Source organism: Dendropsophus ebraccatus, chromosome 2 (genome assembly GCF_027789765.1).
Source record: "Dendropsophus ebraccatus isolate aDenEbr1 chromosome 2, aDenEbr1.pat, whole genome shotgun sequence".
Lineage (NCBI taxonomy): Eukaryota > Metazoa > Chordata > Amphibia > Anura > Hylidae > Dendropsophus > Dendropsophus ebraccatus.
This window is the reverse complement of record NC_091455.1, coordinates 95176484-95194662: the sequence shown is the minus strand read 5'-3', so window position 1 is coordinate 95194662 and position 18179 is coordinate 95176484. Positions and strand designations below refer to the sequence as shown.

Sequence of the window (18179 nt, the reverse complement as noted above, 5' to 3'; positions counted from 1 at the left end):
CCATTAACATATATACAGATACACCACTGACAAACACACATATATACGCTGTAATGTGATGACACTAGTGCAGATGTATACAGCATGAATAGACTGTACACAGGGAAATCATCTCAGTGTAATAAGAAATACTGAACCAGAAATAAAAGAAAATGCTGCAGATATTAATGGTGGGTTCTTTTATTAGAGCCCAGCATTAATAGAAGCTGCTGCAGAACATCTTTGGGAGCAAACACACACATATACACCAGTGCTACAGACATTGCTGACATACACAAACACACACATATACACCAGTGCTACAGACATTGCTGACATACACACACACACATATATATAGCCACAGATACATACACATACTGACATATAAATATATACACAGATACATATATACACACACTGACATATACATATACCCACAGATGCATATATACACTCACTGACACACATACAGAGCACTTACAGCTCCCAGGCTTCCCCCCTCCTCCTCCTGTAGTCCGGGCTGATCTTTACATAGGTATTGAGGACCTTTGGGTCATGTGACCCAAAGGTCCTTAATCCCTCTCCTGTGCCGTCTGGCAGGTCCTGCTCCTCTGTTTAGCCCGCTCACCCGGCACTACAGTGAGGGGGCTAAACAGTGCAGTGGGGGTCCCTCTTCCTCTCTGGACCCCTCGGGCCCCCTTCATGCAGGGGCCCCATAGCAGTCGCCTTCCCTGCCTTCACTGTAGCTAGGCCACTGATTCATCTCTACCTCTTGAGGTTGTCTGCTGCTGCTATATTCTGCCTGGTGTGAAGCCTACACTCTTTAGAATTCAAAGCATGAGCGCAAGCTTTGTACAATAGTACAAAGAGATTAACAAATAGATGAAGGGTGGGAGATGACAGCTCTCAAGTCTGCAGATTTCTGAATGCATCTTTGGAATATAGTACAGTCTTTGCCCCTATTTTTAATTGAATTATTGGACTTTTCACCCATTTGTTGGTCTAAGTTCTATTTATATACCAGTATTCGATTAAAAAAAAAAAAAAAAAAAAAGCCTGTTTTGAGTATTCACCCAAAGATTCGCATAATTCAGGATTTGTGCCCAGTTTATCATTTGCAGGCCTATGTCTAGTCAGTACCAGGTGAATTTGTTTGTGACTTTTTTTTGCAACCTTTATACTTAGATGTATTTACTTTCCATAAATCACACGCAATATATTGGGACAAAATAAAAACCAACCCTCACTAGAACAGACACACACATCATCCTTAGTAAATGTCCCCCAATGAGTTTACAATCTACCCAACCTTTTATGAAGATTAGTTATATAAGTAAACTATAAAATGGTGTGAAAAGGTATATATATATATATATATATATATATATATATATATATATACACACACTGTAACAATTTAAGAGGTCTTCTGATTAAAATGCATTTGTCCCCCTCCCTGCCCCCCAGCAATCACCAGATTAGCCCCTGTCTCCTTAGGGGGGGGACAGAGTTTGGACCTACATATGATCTCTTACTTGTCTTCTATCCTGTGGATAAGGGACAAGTAAGTTTTAATCAGAAAAGTCCTTTAACGGGAACCATTTGCATGATGTAAAATGCCACATTTTTATTCTTAAACATCTATTATTTACAGAGGAAATCTCCACTTACCTCTATCAACATGTAAAAGGAAAGCAACGTGACCACAAGATTGTAAACAATTAAGTGACCCCTGAGAGAGAATGCTGGTCTGTTCTTCATATATTTGGTCCCCAACCATATAGAAACGAAGTATAGGATAGTCAAAAAAAAAGTGGGAAGGTAGGAGTCCAGCATGAGCCATCCTCTAACCCGTGGATCTGAAAAGATGCAGAAAATCGTAAGAACCTGATATACTGACAGATCCTAAAAGCCTGGGAGCTAGAAGCCACTAGTTTGTGTCCATCCTTACCAGGTCAAACAATCTTCTGAAGTGAATAGCCACAATACAATTAGAAACAAACCATTAAAAGGTGACGGATATTATTAAATTAAATGAAAAGAAATACGTTGTTACATTGTTGGGGAGGTTCTTCTTCTTGCTAAAATACTTGAAGCAGATATGACCTACGACCTACTGTGATGGGCCTGCTATCCTACTAGCCTAAACAGTTAAAAAAAATATTGTGCTGTTTGGCCAATAGTACCAAAAGAATGGTGCAGATGTCGAGCAGTCTGGTCCCCTCCTCCTATCAATCAATGGCTGACAGTTGGTTGCTGTGTATCAACATACAACCTCTACACAGTAACCTGGCAATCAATGCTCACAGGAAACACTCATAACTAAGTTAAAAATGCAGACAGCCTGGGAAAGGGGGGTGGGGGGCAGGAAAATGGTAAAACAAGAAAACTCACCCCTCCTTGTGCCTCCATAGCACCGCTCCCAGGTCCCATTCACAGCAGCTGGTGTTCTGCAGCCCTCCTACTTGCAACAATATGTCGTTGGCTGAGTGATTGCCCACTCAGCCAATCATTGAGTGCCCCATTCACTGACTGTCTAAGCGGCAATTGGTCAACCAGGCCATGGCACTGCAGCTGGATGGGCCGGGTACTTGACATACCCAGTTTTCAGCAGAAGATCACAGCTGGCTGCTGTTCGCAAGACCTGGAACTTGCACAACGGAGGAGGGGTGAGCTCACTTGTTTTGTTTTTTTCTCAAATCCCCCTGCCTGTTGATTTTCATTTTGGTGGGCCTTCCTCCTTAAGGTGATTATACCAACTTGCGTTTTGAATTTTTTTTACACTACCTTGTTGGTACCAGCATGGAGAGCCCAGTGGCGTGGTCCATTTTTCAAAATGCCACTCGGTTCCCGCAATCAGCGCCGGTTTCTTCATGTGCACTTTGGCCAACTTTATGCACTGGAGAGAGCCCAGCGCCCCCCAATGTAACGGTATCTCCTCCCCACGGTGACACGGCCAGACATCATTGTAATTTTTTTTTTTAATCTGAGTACTATATTACGGTAGGGAGACTTAGGTCACACAACAGCATGTGCCCAAATTGTATAACTAAAAAATATTTTTTGCAACTTGTCTGTCACATGACTTCATTATAGTTGCAACATGGCTATTAAGAAATTGCTAAATTATAGATAAGTTGCACGCAAGTCTCAGTCACACACAATTTGCATAGAGGTCTATGGTAACCAAGATGCATGTACCTTTTATGACTTTTATGGTCACAGTTGAGCTACAGTAGGTCGCAGTAACATTGTGACACCATTCACAAACATTAGGTGCTGCACTGCACAATCTTTATGTTGCATGTTGCCCAAGCCTTACACTGTGGTTCATCTTAAAGACTAACAAAGCAGTAATGCCTATTGTGAATGCCACTGCATGCAGCATTTACATTGCATTAATGAGGACATCAAAACGGTACCAGCGGTTTGGAAGGGGGGGGGGCTAAAGCTGTTAGGGCAGTACAGATTGGCTTTAAACAGAAAATCGGTCTCCCCTAAGCACCAGCAATAGACATTTCATAGTTGGCCAGTTCTGAGATAAACTTTATAACTTCATCAGAGTTCACATGTAGGCAAAGCAGATTTACTTACCTCTTGGGCCAAACAAATAATCCACAAAGGCATTTACTTCTCGATCTAGTGTGTGGATGTGATCCTAAAAAAAAAAGCATATAAGATGTTAGTTCTGTGTGTATATATTGCATGTAGATTAAAATATTAACATTGAATCAACACTACAAAAATGATTTGAAACAGTTGTGCAAAAACACTTACATAAACTGTGCAATAAATGGTGTGTGAGGAACACATTTTAAATTAGTAGTGGAAGTGCATATTCAAGAGCAGAGAAACATTCTCATAATGTTACTCTGAGGTCTGCCCAATTATCTGCTAAACAGAAAATTTAAATGTGAAAGGGGAACAGACTCCATCAGTGTTATTGGCTATTTACATGACATAGAGATGCTGTGTTGTGGTGACCTACACATGTTATCATTGTCTGCTTGAGTACAACATTCAATACTGGTATCTTTAAAAGGATCTCCAGGATATAGAAACCGGAGAAAACCTGGGGATGTGCTTCAACTTACAATTAGCCATTCTGCTGTCTATTGATGGAAAAATACAAGGCTTTCTATATCACTGCTGTCACCTTACAATTATTTGCACAACCAGTGACAGAGACACATACAGAAGTCTGCTCTCTGTCATTGCCAAGTTCAAGCTGGGTAAAGCAGTGAGATGGACTCCTCTTCTTTACCCCATGTCCCCTTAGGAACTTAAAGGAGAAGTCTGGCAATTTTTTTTTTAATTAAAGCATTGTATTGTCCCCCAAAAGTTATACAAATCACCAATATACACTTATTACAGGAAATGCTTATAAAGTGCTTTTTTCCCTGCACTTACTACTGCATCAAGGCTTCACTTCCTGGATAAAATGCTGATATCACGACCCGACTCCCAGAGCTGTGCAGGCTGTGGCTGCTGGAGAGGATGATGGCAGAGGGACACTGAGGGACATAGGGCACTGGAGGGACACTGAGCACCCCTCTGCCATCATCCTCTCCAGCAGCCGCCGCACAGCTCTGGGAGTCAGGGTCGTGACATCACCATTTTATCCAGGAAGTGAAGCCTTGATGCAGTAGTAAGTGCAGGGAAAAAAGCACTTTATGTGCATTTCCCGTAATAAGTGTATATTGGTCATTTGTATAACTTTTGGGGGGGCAATACAATACTTTAATAAATTAATAAAAAATTTCGATAGACTTCTCCTTTAAGGGCAATCCAGACATATTGTACGCAGGGCCGTATTTACCACTAGGCACCTGTACCACTAGGCACCTGCAGTGCCTAGGGCAGCCTCAGGGAGCAGGGGAAAGAAAACAACTCTTTTTTTGTGGCTGTGTTAAATGTGATGGCTGTAGTTATTACCTACCAATCTACCAATCCTGTGTTGAGAATTTTTTCAGACAATATGCATAAAAAACATGATTCAGACAATGTTTCTACATGTAGAAAAATGCACGTGGCCAGAACCACTCTCCCCCACGCTTCCCAAGATAGGGTGTATTAAGGTTTAGTGCCTAGGGTAGCAGCAGCTGTTAATACGGCTCTGCTTGTACGTTTTAAAGTGGCATACACATCCACTATGAAAATGTATTCTATAGATACCATACATCTGTATATTATAATTCTGTGATGAGTACGTAATGTAGATACTTACCCTGTTCCTGGAACACATAGGATAGCAGTACAGTTAATAATTCAAGACTAATTAATCTTGCAGGAAAAACTAAGAACCTCCTGAGGAGCTGCAGATCGGTACAAGAAGTACATTACATTATTCTAATTAGGCTATTTTAGTCAGGTTTGGTGACCTAAACCTTTTCCTAAATTGTCAAATAAGATATAAGCTCCATACAAAACTTTAGTTTCCTTATTAAGCTACCGAAGCACAGCATACAGTACAGTGAAAGAATGATAGATGTATTCCCTGCTAAGATACCTGGTGATAGGTAGCTGTACATCAGACACTGTGCACGGGTTCATCTTATAACTACGTACACATGTTGCAGTGCTGTTAATAAATCCAATAGTGCAGGGGCCTTTTCCAGTATGGGGGATCACATTGTTAGTCTCTACCACTCTCAAGGACAGCTCTAAAACCTAAAAGAGTATTCCCATCTGAGACTTCATAACAACAACAATATATGTCTTTAAAGGGAAGCAATCATCTTTATTGTGCTGATATGGATTCCAGCTGCAGATCTACTGTGCAGCTCCCCCACCATACCAGTTGTGTCTGCCAGGTTATCTTTATATCGGGGAAAAACATGTTTTATTCCTGGGCGCGAGGCTGGAGGAGGGGCAGCAACTAGTCATCTAGGCTGGGGGGGGGGGGGGGGCTGTCTGTCACTAGTCATGGCTCTATGCCTGTCATCATGTCAGCACGCACTGTGAGACCTGTTACTGGGCTCTCTGCCTGTCAATCATCCCCTCACAGTGCGCTGACAGGCAGCAAACCGTGACTAGTCACAGGCAGCTTTCTACCAAGATCACTGGTTGCCCCCCTTCCTGGCCTTGCGCACCGGAATAAAACACCTTTTCCCCCAATAAGAGATAACCAGGCAGACACAGCTGGTATGGTAGGGGAGCTGCACAGTAGATCTACACTGTGCTGCTGGAAGCCATATCGGCACAATCTCACTAATTGCTTCCCTTTAAGGCTATGTTCACACTACATAAACTTACGGTCGTATTTACGACCACAAAAATACGAACGTAAGTTTGAGGTTCACTGATATGAATGTAATGCAATGGAACTACGGCCGGGAAGTGCACACTACGTACGAACTTATGGTCCGATTTTATACGGCCCCGTGAAAAATGAACAAGACCATTATTTGCGGAAATGCTGCACCTACGGCCGTGAGTTTCAATGCGGACATGAACGTACATCTGATATCTGCCAAAGATTTTGATATAAAATATATTGAGTGGTTTCTCCTGCACAGTTGAACCCCACCTCTAACTCACATTCCCTATGCTGTCTGTGTGTGCTGTGTGCACAATCTCCAGTGTAGTTCTGTAAGAAGCTCCTACCTAATGTTAACCCCTGCCTCCCTCCTGCTGCAATAACTAACAGGAAGTAGAAAGCAGGGGAGACAGGTTGAAGCTGCATCTCAGAGGAATACACAGAGACTATAGTATGAGTTATAGGAGAAAAGTTGTATGTTATCAATCTATGGCTGCCCTTAGGAGAAAGCAGAGCAAGTCCAATGTGAAGACTTCACCCTGTCTGTCTTTGCAAAGCCAGGAGCCATGTCTTACTAAATGCCACACACAATCCTCTGTATGTGTTTTTTAAATCTAAAATATAAACTACCCAATACACATTTAAATAACCACAATTTTCCATGTTTTATCATTAAAAATCTACAAAAAAAAATGGTGTTGTGTGGGGAAATTTCTGAACTAGAGATGAGCCCAACCAGAGCATGCTCCAATCGTTTGACATTTGAATACCGGTGGCTGAAGAAGTTAGATGCAGCCCTAGGGAGTCCAGGAAAACATGGATATAGTGCTCATCTTAAGTCTGAACTATTAAAATATAAGACTGATAGCTTAAGCATCTGATCAGAAGACTTCTCACGCTATCGATCATTGCTGAGTAGCGGGGCTGAGAACATTCTTAGTACAGAGAACTCTAGGCACCTAAGAAGAAAAGCCTGTACACTTGAGACGGCAGCAGCCGGGACCATCAGCAGCGTTTATTTCGATCATGCAAGCTCCCTGGCTGAGAGCAAAGGTATGTATGGAACCCCTCCCTGACCTTTATATGGGCCTATCAGGTTGGACAGGCATTGCTTTAGTTTGACCATAGAGGAGACCATAAAGTAGTGTGTAATGAGAACTTGACACCACCATAATGTCTGCATGTAAGCACTGTTTTGTTTTGTTTTTTAGCTCACTCTGGAAATTGCTGAACATTCCCTTTAACAGATTTATACATTTACACTGGGTTCACACTACATATATTTCAGTCAGTATTGTGGTCCTCATATTGCAACCAAAACCAGGAGTGGATTAAATACACAGAAAGGATCTGTTCACACAATGTTAAAAATTGAGTGGATGGCCGTCATTAAATGGCAAATATTTGCTGGTATTTTAAAACAACGGCTGTTATATTGAAATAATGGAAGTTATTTACTGTTATATGGCGGCCATCCACTCAATTTCAACATTGTGTGAACAGAGCCTTTCTGTGTTTTCAATCCACTCCTGGTTTTGGTTGCAATATGGGGACCACAATACTGACTGAAATATACGTAGTGTGAACCCAGCCTTAAGTATATTATAACTTACAAATGGGCCAAAGACCGTTTCACATTACCATTATATTTCCATTATCTGCTACCTTGCAGTACTTGAGACTCTCCATATGTAGAACAGTTTTGCTTACAAGGCAGATCAATGCAATCCTTTTATAAGTAATCCTTCTGAACTCTTTCTTGTTTTATCCCAGTGCTCAAAGCTTCACACAGAGCTCCATTCAAGATTAGAAAGCTGTAAACCTTGTTTTTACTACATCTGTGTTGCATTTTTCTTAGTGGCAACATAAGCAAGGTATGTTCTTGTCACAGTAAACCACAGTTATTCTAAATACAGACCATGCCATACCATTATGCAGAGCTCAGTGTATGAAATGACAGGAAATTAAATAGATACGATCACAAAGATCTACGACCTCTTAAAAAAATATAAGGGGAGGGGGTGATTTATGAATTTATGACTTCCTTTGCGCAGACCAAAAATTTGTGCCCCAAACTCCCACTTTACACAGAAAAAGCATAAAAATGGTAAAAAATAAATAAAAAAATGTTCCTGTCTGGTAAAACACCCTACCACCACCACCGTCTCTTCCATCTCTAGACCCACCCTGTGCAGCCAACTATTGACCTGTCTCTAATCTTCCCTTCATCTCTAAACTCCTGGAATGTTTGGCCTATTCTTGCCTAACCCGTTATCTGTCTAATAACTCTCTAATCGACCCCCTTCAGTCTGGCTTCTGGTTCCTTCATTCCAATGAAACCGCCCTCACCAAGGTGTTAAACAAGTGTTAAGTCACAAGGAAACTACTCCTAGCTGATTCTCCTGAATCTTTCAGTAGCATTTGACTCCGTAGACCACCAGCTTGTTTTCTTCCTACCTCTCTGACTGCTCCTTCAGTGTATCCTTCTCTGGCTTTACTTCTTCTCCTTTACCTCTTAATGTTGGGGTTCTATCAGTCTTGGCTCCCCTCCTCTTCTCCCTCTATACAGCCCCCATAGGACAGACCATCAGCAGGTTTGGCCTTAAATACCATCTCTACACAGATGACACCCAGCTATACACCTCCTCCCGTGACATCACCCCTGCACTCCTACAAAACACCAACGACTGTCCGCTCCTCTTATATTATGACCTCTTTATTTCTCAAACTTAAAGGAGAAGTCCGGCAAATATTTTTATTAAAATATTGTATTGCCCCCCCCAAAGTTATACAAATCACCAATATACACTTATTACGGGAAATGCACATAAAGTGCTTTTTTTTGCCCTGCACTTACTACTGCATCAAGGCTTCACTTCCTGTCCCGTTGTGTTTAATGGAGTTTCCGTTTTCCTATTTCCTATTCTACCAGAGCTGAATAGGCGAGGAATTTTAAGCAGAAAACTTTCATCTTCATATCCTTGCTGAATACTTGCCTATTTCTCAGTGTGAACATACCCTAATGATCTTACACTAACATCTTCTATAATCAGAACCTCTCACTCCCGCCTCCAAGACTTCTCTCACGCTGCACCAGTTCTCTTGAATGCTTTTCCCAAAGACATCAGACTCATACCCAACAGTCACAGTTTCAAGTGTGCCCTAAAGACTTAGGCACACTTATAACATTCCCTAAATCTGGTTTCCCCCCTCCCTTGTTCCCTCACATTCTACTGTATATCTCTGACGGTTCCATACACTTTCTACTTTTTACCTGTGCTCAGAGGTTGGCGGGTGACTGGCTCTCCCTACACCCATAGGCACTTTCCAATTGGCTGGAACATCTGCAAATGAAGCTTCAATTGAACTGAGCTGCAATACCACAGACAAGTTAAGTTATTCCTGAAAAGTTCTGTGCTAAAGATTAGACTTGATCAAACAGCGGAAAAAGCTAGGTTTGATTGAACTCGAACCTAGCCGGACCTTCCGCATTTATTTGCTGATGCCTTCCTGGTCCGTGCGGAAGGAGGAGACAGCCCGGGGACTGCCTGGAATTCCGGGAAACAGCTTATTACCTAGGCTGAATCCCAAAATTTCAGGCGGTCCCCGGGCTGTCTCCTCCTTCCGCACAGATCGGGAAGGCATCAGCAATTAAATGCGGAAGGTCCGGCTAGGTTCGAGTTCGATTGAACCTAGCTTTTTCCACTGTTCGATCAAGCCTACTAAAGACCTCCAGACTTTTGAGTGAGGTCTCAAGTGAGGTCTCCAGAACTGGACACAATACTGCAGAGAGAGCTCCCTCTTTCTATTGAATTTACCTCTTGTCAAAATTTCTACTCTTTTAACAATTGAATATTCTGGTTTTGCATAACACACCTCAAACAAATAAAATTTTATTACTTGAATATTCTTTTTCTAGACCAAGGACTAGTAAAATGTTTGCTAGTGGCTATGGAACCATTTAGTACTTACAAATGGGCATACTGTGTCTATAAAGAAATGTAATGGTTACAAATAGAGATGAGGGAACCTCGAGCATGCCAGAGTCCAACCGAACCCGAACGTTCGGCATTTGATTAGCTGGGGCTGCTGAACTTGGATAAAGCCCTAAGGTTGTCTGGAAAACATGAATACAGCCAATGACTATACCCATGTTTTCCACATATCCTTAGGGCTTTATCCAACTTCAGCAGCCACCGATAATCAAATGCTGAATGCTCGGGTTCGGATGAACTCGAGCATGCTCGAGGTTTGCTCATCTCTAGTTACATATTGACAGCCATACAGACAGTGCATAAAAATAGTGCCTTCACTCCATAAAGTGCCCACATACTGCATACAGTTCCTGAGAAAATAACAGGCATCACTTCCTTACCTCTTGTTCTTATGCTCCTGCACACTGACATTGCAGGAATGTTATGCTGCCCTCAGCTGATGGCAGTTGTTAATACAGTTAGGGCCCGTTTACACAAAGTAAAATCAGTGGAATTCTTCTTTTAAATTAGCTGGTGTCAGAAAGTTATATAGATTTGTCATTTTCTTCTATTTAGAAATCTCAAGTGTTCCAGCACTTACCAGCTGCTGTATGTCCTGCAGGAAGTGGTGTATTCTTTCCAGTCTGACACTGTGCTTTCTGCTGCAACCTTTGTTTGTAACAGGAACTGTCCAGAGCAGCTGCAAATCCCTACAGAAAACCTCTCCAGCTCTGGACAGTTTCTGTCACCTCATGAAAAGAATACACCACTTCCTGTAGGACATACAGCAGCTGATAAGTAAGGGAAGAACTGTGATTTTTAAATAGATGTAAATTACAAATCTGTATAACTTTTTTACACCAGTTAATTTGAAAGAAAATAGAATAGCTAGATTTCCCCTTTAAACGAAATCTGTAAGCCCCCCAACTACTGAGCTGGTGGTACTGCTGGATGGATATCAATAAAAGCATTCCGAACATACCTTTTGTGTCAAAGAGGCGGGGCCTGGGGACTGATAGGCTTGTTTTTTGTGTTTATGTGTGTTGTATGTCTTTGTATGCTGTAATTTAGCATCTGACCATCTGTACAAAGAAAGAGAATTTAATGGATCATCTATCTAGCATCTTTTTATTGTAGTAATAATAATAATCTGTCTTTTTACAATCACTTTTAATATTTGTAATCAATTGTGATTTTACGTTTTTTGTATGTTTCAAAATTGTGACATTTCAGTGTGCATTGTGCACCATTATAGGGGTGTGTGTGTGAATGTATCTTTGACACCTGATGTTGGGAGAGGTGCATTTATACTACATAGGTGCCATGATGTGGTCCGGAAGAATTTGAGATACCACAAATTGGCCATAGTCTACCTGTGAGGCGTCCTGCAATGTCCTGTACCACTGATAACTGTCCAAGAATTACTAAAGTCAGTGAATGTGAATCCAGACTGGTGAGTGCTCTTGTTCTTTAATCGTTTTAAAGGCCGCATCTATTTATCTACGCTTGCTATTTATGTTCTTTTGACTTTTAGGAAATGAATGATTTGCTTATGCTGTGTTCTACAATTTCACAGATTACTGAATTTCCAATATGATGATACTCCGTTAGATCTCAAGAGAAATGCTGTCAATAATGCAGTTTTATATGCTGATTGTATAACCCCTCAAGCAGCAAGAAATTAAATATACCCTGAGGAAATCTCCGGACGGGAAGACGCCAGACATCCATCCTTAACTAAGTTTCCTAGTGTAACAGACTACAGCAACTGCAGTTAGGATAAGCCATCACAAAACAGTAAGCACCATGTTTAAAAGGAACCTCTCACCTGTAGCATGAATAGGGGCAGGCTCACTTACTACAACTGCCTATAAAACATTGAGGGATTTTAGGTAAATCATAGTTTAAAAATCATAAAAATCAGTCTTTACATGATCTGGGTAGTGCCAAGAAGCTTCTTCCCAACCTGCTTGGCTGGACTGATAAATCTCTTCCTAACTGTGTAGGGATAAATGTGAAGCGCTAAGGGCTGGAATGCCTTCTTGCTCCCCCCATCAGTATCTCCTCTTGACAGTCAGCTGGAAGAGGGGTCCTAAGCAGGGAAAGGCCTGCCTAGTAGTCTACAGTGTTCCAGAAACAAGTTAAGGTGCACATACCTATTAGATCAAGGTTAGCTGAATCTGTCGATTTCAACCATCTAATGCTTACGAGGTGTCCCATCTTTTCCCTGATGGCAGCATATTGAAAACACATGCATAATTGGCCAAAACAGGCATGCAGGCAGGGGTGTAGGATGTGGGGGTGCCAGGCTCCCCTGATACACAGCTCCTCTGTCAGCAGCTTTATTATGACAGATGCGCTGTGTCTTTGGAGCCCTATACTTTAAAAAGCTGCTGACAAGATCGGTGTGTGCAGAGTTGGGGGTGTAAGGAGCCTACAGCTACCCTTCACTGCCGTTCTGCACTCTGTGTGAGACGCGGGCAATTTGAGGGGGGGGGGGCACACTGTATTATTTGTCATTTAGAGGGACTGCAGTGCATGCAGCTTATTATACCTTATTATGGGGGTGACTTATATCTCATGGGGGACTGCATTATACCTCATTAAGGGTCACCATCATCTCTGGGTCACTGATATCATTGTGTAAAAGTAAATGCTGGGCCAGGCTGCCCCCCCCCCATCACTAAAATAGCTGACAATGTATATGATTGACTGCACCCCCAAACTAAAGGTGGTTATTTATTACATTCTCAGGGTCACCTACAAACCCAAATTATTTCTAGAGGCTTTATAGTGCTCACAGACTTTTGATTTAATGTGCCGTCTAGAACTAGCATCTGACGGTTTCGAGAACAAGGCAACAGCGCATTGAATCACTTCAATACAAAAGCTTCCATTAAATGATTTCCCTCATTTGCTCCCTTAAATCCAGCAACAAAGCAAACTTTATGAGTAAGATTTGGCAATTTAAGTTGGTACATGAATACTACATCCCAAAAACAGGGATTAATGTACAGCAGATAACCCCCTCCTGTTACAGCTTGAGGGGATAACAGGGGATTTTCTAACACATGCTGCTAGACTCTAGCACAGCATAGTACAACACTGGATGACCTTGTTTCATAGCAGAGTCCTGGATTATAAGCGCATTTCTCATGTTACTGGTAAGTGTAGACCCAGACAGTGATATCTGAAACATGGAATCACTCTGCATGAAATGCTGACTTGACAAATGATGCTTCAGCTCTAAAAACCAAGTCCAGTCCATGTTCTGTGGACACTTAATACTTGCCCGCTGCTCTAGACATACAATGAGTTAAAGGGGTAGTTTAGAAAAAAAAAAAATCCTTCAAATCAAAAAAATGCCAGAGATTTGAAAATTTACTTCTTAAGGCTGGGTTCACACTATGTAAATTTCAGTCAGTATTGCAACCAAAACCAGGAGTGGATTAAAAACACAGAAAGGATCTGTTCACACAATGTTGCTGTTATTTTAGAACAACGGCTGTTGTATTGAAATAATGGCAGTTATTTACTGTTATATGGCGGCCATCCACTCAACTTCAACATTGTGTGAACAGATCCTTTCTGTGTTTTTAATCCACTCCTGGTTTTGGTTGCAATACTGACTGAAATATACATAGTGTGAACAGATCTTTTCTGTGTTTTTAATCCACTCCTGGTTTTGGTTGCAATACTGACTGAAATATACGTAGTGTGAACGCAGCCATAAAAAAAAAAATCTATAAAAAATCCAGTTTTCCAGTAGACTAGAAAGAATATACCAATTTTAGCAGGACTTGACATTTTTTAACAAAAGTAAATTACAAATCTCTGGCACCAGTTGATTTTAAATAATTTTTTCCCCCTAAAATACCCCTTTCGGCTGGGTTCACACTACATATATTTCAGTCAGTATTGTCGTCCTCATATTGCAACCATATGTGGATTGAATACACAGAAAGGATCTGTTCACACAATGTTGAAATTGAGTGGATGGCCGCCATTTAATGGCAAATATTTGCTGTTATTTTAGAACAACGGCTGTTATATTGAAATAATGGCCGTTATTTACTGTTATATGGCGGCCATCCTCTCAATTTCAACATTGTATGAACAGAGCCTTTCTGTGCTTTTAATCCACTCCTGGTTTTGGTTGCAATATGAGGACCACAATACTGACTGAAATATACGTAGTGTGAACCCAGCCTTCAGCTTTTAGGGCTGTCAGGTTAACTATGTTTACATTAGTTAAGCAACATTGCCTTCTTCTCCTGATATGCTGCTCTTCTCCAATTGTTGACAGCTCTTTGCCTAGGTTAGGGCCAGTTCACAAGGAGTAAAACTGGCAGAATTCCGCACTGGAATTCTCCGCTGTGGAATCCCGCCAGCCTACATGTCATACTGGCAGTCTATGGGAGGTTTCGTGCCTCCTCTCCACACAGAAGAATTGACATGTCAATTCTTCCGAGTGGAGAGATGCAGAGAGAGAAGGCGAGCAAGCCCTCCCATAGACTGCCAGTATGACATGGAGAATTCTACCATGGAATTCCGCCAGTTTTACTCCATGTGAACTGACCCTTACAGACAGCCACTCTGCTCCAAAAGCACTGTAGAATATATAAGGCACTGAGGCAGTGAACTTGCAGTGTGTCATTCTGCCCTCACTGCACCTGCAGAGCTCAAGGAGAACACTGCGCCTGCACAGGATTTAAACCAGGCATACTGGAAAACAATGGATCAAAGCAGGACAAGGGGAATAAAGCCTAAAAAGCCCCACCTGTGACACTCTACCTGGGAGATGAACCATCAAACTGTATATATAGACACTAAGGACACTTTGAAAAGTATTTTCACATATAATTTACTAAGAGCAACTCCATCCTGCAGAAAGCGGAATTTCCCAGCAGGAGAGTGAAATAATCACTTTAAAAGAAAATCTGTCAGCTGGCAGTCCCCTTGTGAGCATGTTACCTTTTGGTAATTTGTCAGTGGAGTGGATTATGCACAATCTTGGGTCTCCTACTGTAATGAAGAGTCAAAGAGGAGCTGTGCCTAAGTATTTCTGCTGCACTCTTAACACACCTCACCACTCTTTCCTCCTCCCTAACCTTCACGAATGATCAATGCTGCCCGGCCTCCTGCTCACTCACACGGTCTGTCAGCATGTGCCAACAGAGGACTGATCTGCAATGAGATACCCCTAGACCACATTTCCAACACAGGGTAAGAGTTTCAACTCATTGGAGATAAATCCTCTCTTGGCAAATACTGACTGACAGCTGAGTGAGCAGGAGGCCGGGCAGCATTAATAATTAATGAAGAAGAGGGAGGATGAAGGAGTAGTGAGGTATGCCTGAGTGCCGCACAAAAACGGAGCCACAACTCCTCTTTGACTCTTCATTACAGTAGCAGACACAAGATTGTGCACTCCACGGACAGATTAGCAAAAGGTAACATGCTCATTAGAGGACTGCCAACTACAGCACACTGCCAGCACCTCAGGTAGGGCCCGGATGTTGACAGATTCCCTTTAAGTTCTTCTTGATATGTTTTATGCTTGAGACATTTCACAATTTTTGTAGCCCATCTTTGGACCCGTTCCCTATTTTATCAGTATCTTTTTGTAGGTGAGATCTCCAGAACTGGACACAGTATTCCAGATGTGGTCTCACTAGACTTATATAAAGCGGGATCACAATCTCCCTCTTCCTACTGGCTATATCGCTAGCTATACAGCCCAGCACACAATTAGCTTCACTAACTTCACTAACACAGAACTGCCAATATGATTACTCAGATTATGGATTCCTTTTCTATTAGTGCATCCTTTTACATCTGGAAACATTGAAACATTTATCTAGTAAGAGCTAAATCATTTTCCACATTACAGACACCTCCAGAAACACCAACCCATTTGAACAGTTTTGTGTTCCTAGTGTGCTCTGGTTAGCCGCAATCAAACATGATTCAAGAAGGGACAACCAGGTCTGATCCCACAGCGAAGATTCTGTTGCACAACTTACTGAAATGTTCCTGTATGCAATGATACAAACATGTCAGTGAACCATAGCTTGCTGTATATTGAGCTCCCTAGCTGCAGATTGTTCAGTGCCCACAGCCAGGATATTTGCTATATCAGCTTTGTTTATCACACATTGTGATATCACAAGCATCAGAAATGATTGAAATCCACAACAAAAACATGATAGGACACTCTGATCTTAAAACACATACAAAAAGTTATGCCGACCTCAACATCTGTACTATAACCAGCCACTACTCAACAAAGCAGAGCACTGACACTTCCTGCCAAAACCATCAACATGTTTCTGAAAAAGTCATTTTATCCTGCCTGCATGAATTTCTCATACAATTCTTTCACACTTGAGTATGGAGGCCTTGTGGTGAGTGCTTCAACCCTGCCATTGCTGTGGAGCAGTATGCTGTCCATCATACATGACAGTCAGTTATCCCTAGTAGTGACAGTGGCCACAAACAGCTCAGCAATATGTTCAAGACATCCTGTGCTACCTCTCATGGCAGGGCTTCTAACTGGCATTTTCCATCAGGATGATGCTTGTACAAATACAGCGAGGGTTTCCCAAAAATGTCTCAGACCATAACACTTACTTGACCTGCCTGGTCTCCAGATTAATCCAATTGGACACTTATGGGATATCAAACATACGTGCACACTCACCTTATTTGGTTGCGCCAGTGATAGGAACAAAACTACTAAAGGCTTTACAAAAAAAAAAAAAAATTGGTCATCGCTGATCATCAGGGATTACCATTGTAAGTACCGGACAATAGGCCAATGAAACCACCTCGGATCCAGCTATCTTACAAACTCCCTTATAACATACAAGCGCTGATGACACAACCAGCCTGTATGTTAAGAGAGAGTTGGTTTGCTAGCTAGCTTCCTTTGCCTTAAGGCCCTATAACACCAAATGATTATCGGTCATTACAGCTGATAATCGTCTGGTGTAATAAAAGACAATGATCACTGTTGAAAGACAAACGACTTAGATAGCAACGATATGCTGCCGCCACACCGTGGAAAAGGAGCGGCGGCAGCAAACCGCTGCTATTTTCTATGGGCTGTCCGGATGATCTAGCGATCACCTGGGCTGCCCCCCCCCCCCCCCACAGCTATCTGCGGCCCCCCGCTCTTACCAATCGCTGATGACGTATGAATTAGCGCCAGCAGCAAGCGGGGAACGAGGAGCAAGCGTGCGCCACCGCTGACAGTGCTCGTTTGCTCCCCTCCAATGTCCTGGTAATAGGGGCTTTAGTCATAGTGTAGAATATTATGGCTAAGAGTATCTAATACCTGAAACAAGTCAGGTGCTGTCATTGCTTTTCGAATGCCATGATGTTTTTTTTAAGGATTGCTAGAAAACTAAAAAAAGGCCACTGTTTTACCTAGACTACCAAGTGCTGGAATGCTTTGTATATTGTACTACATATATGTAAGTTTCAACAAAAGAAAAGGAAAACTGATGGATCCTGGATGCCCTGCACACTGATACAATGGTGCCATTTGACCTGTTCATAAATTATTTTCGTAGCTATCTTTTAGCAGTAAATACATAGCAACTGTTATCAGCTTCTACAGCGAGACGGTTAAATAATTTATGCTTATCTGCACTTACTTAATTTAGAGTATATTGGATTACCCTGTAAAGTTCACATTCAGCTATATTGAAAGAGGTGATGCTTAAAAAAATCTGTATATGACAGTATTTTCAGCTTCAGAACTTTAAAAAGCACAAATTTATCTTACTAAAAGTATTCACAATATCGTCATACAAAAGTGTCTGGAACCTCAATTAAAGGGGGAGTTCACCAAGCATTTTTTCTTTCAAATCAACTAGTGCCAGAAAATGCCAGAGATTTGTATTTTTTTTCTAATAAAAAAATCTTAAAGCGTAACTGTCATATTTTTTTTTTATTGC

At 41.7% G+C, this 18179-nt stretch overlaps 1 protein-coding gene across 1 annotated transcript in view; it reads right to left on the bottom strand.

Annotated features, from left to right (window-relative positions):
* Positions 1–18179, bottom strand: part of ELOVL2 (ELOVL fatty acid elongase 2) — a 93113-nt gene that overhangs the window by 34739 nt on the left and 40195 nt on the right. Inside the window, exons 2-3 of the mRNA XM_069960175.1 lie at positions 3577–3640; positions 1654–1841 (exon numbers count right to left, since the gene is read on the bottom strand). Of these exons, the coding sequence (XP_069816276.1) occupies positions 1654–1841; positions 3577–3640 (252 nt within the window). The remainder of the gene's footprint in view (positions 1–1653; positions 1842–3576; positions 3641–18179) is intronic.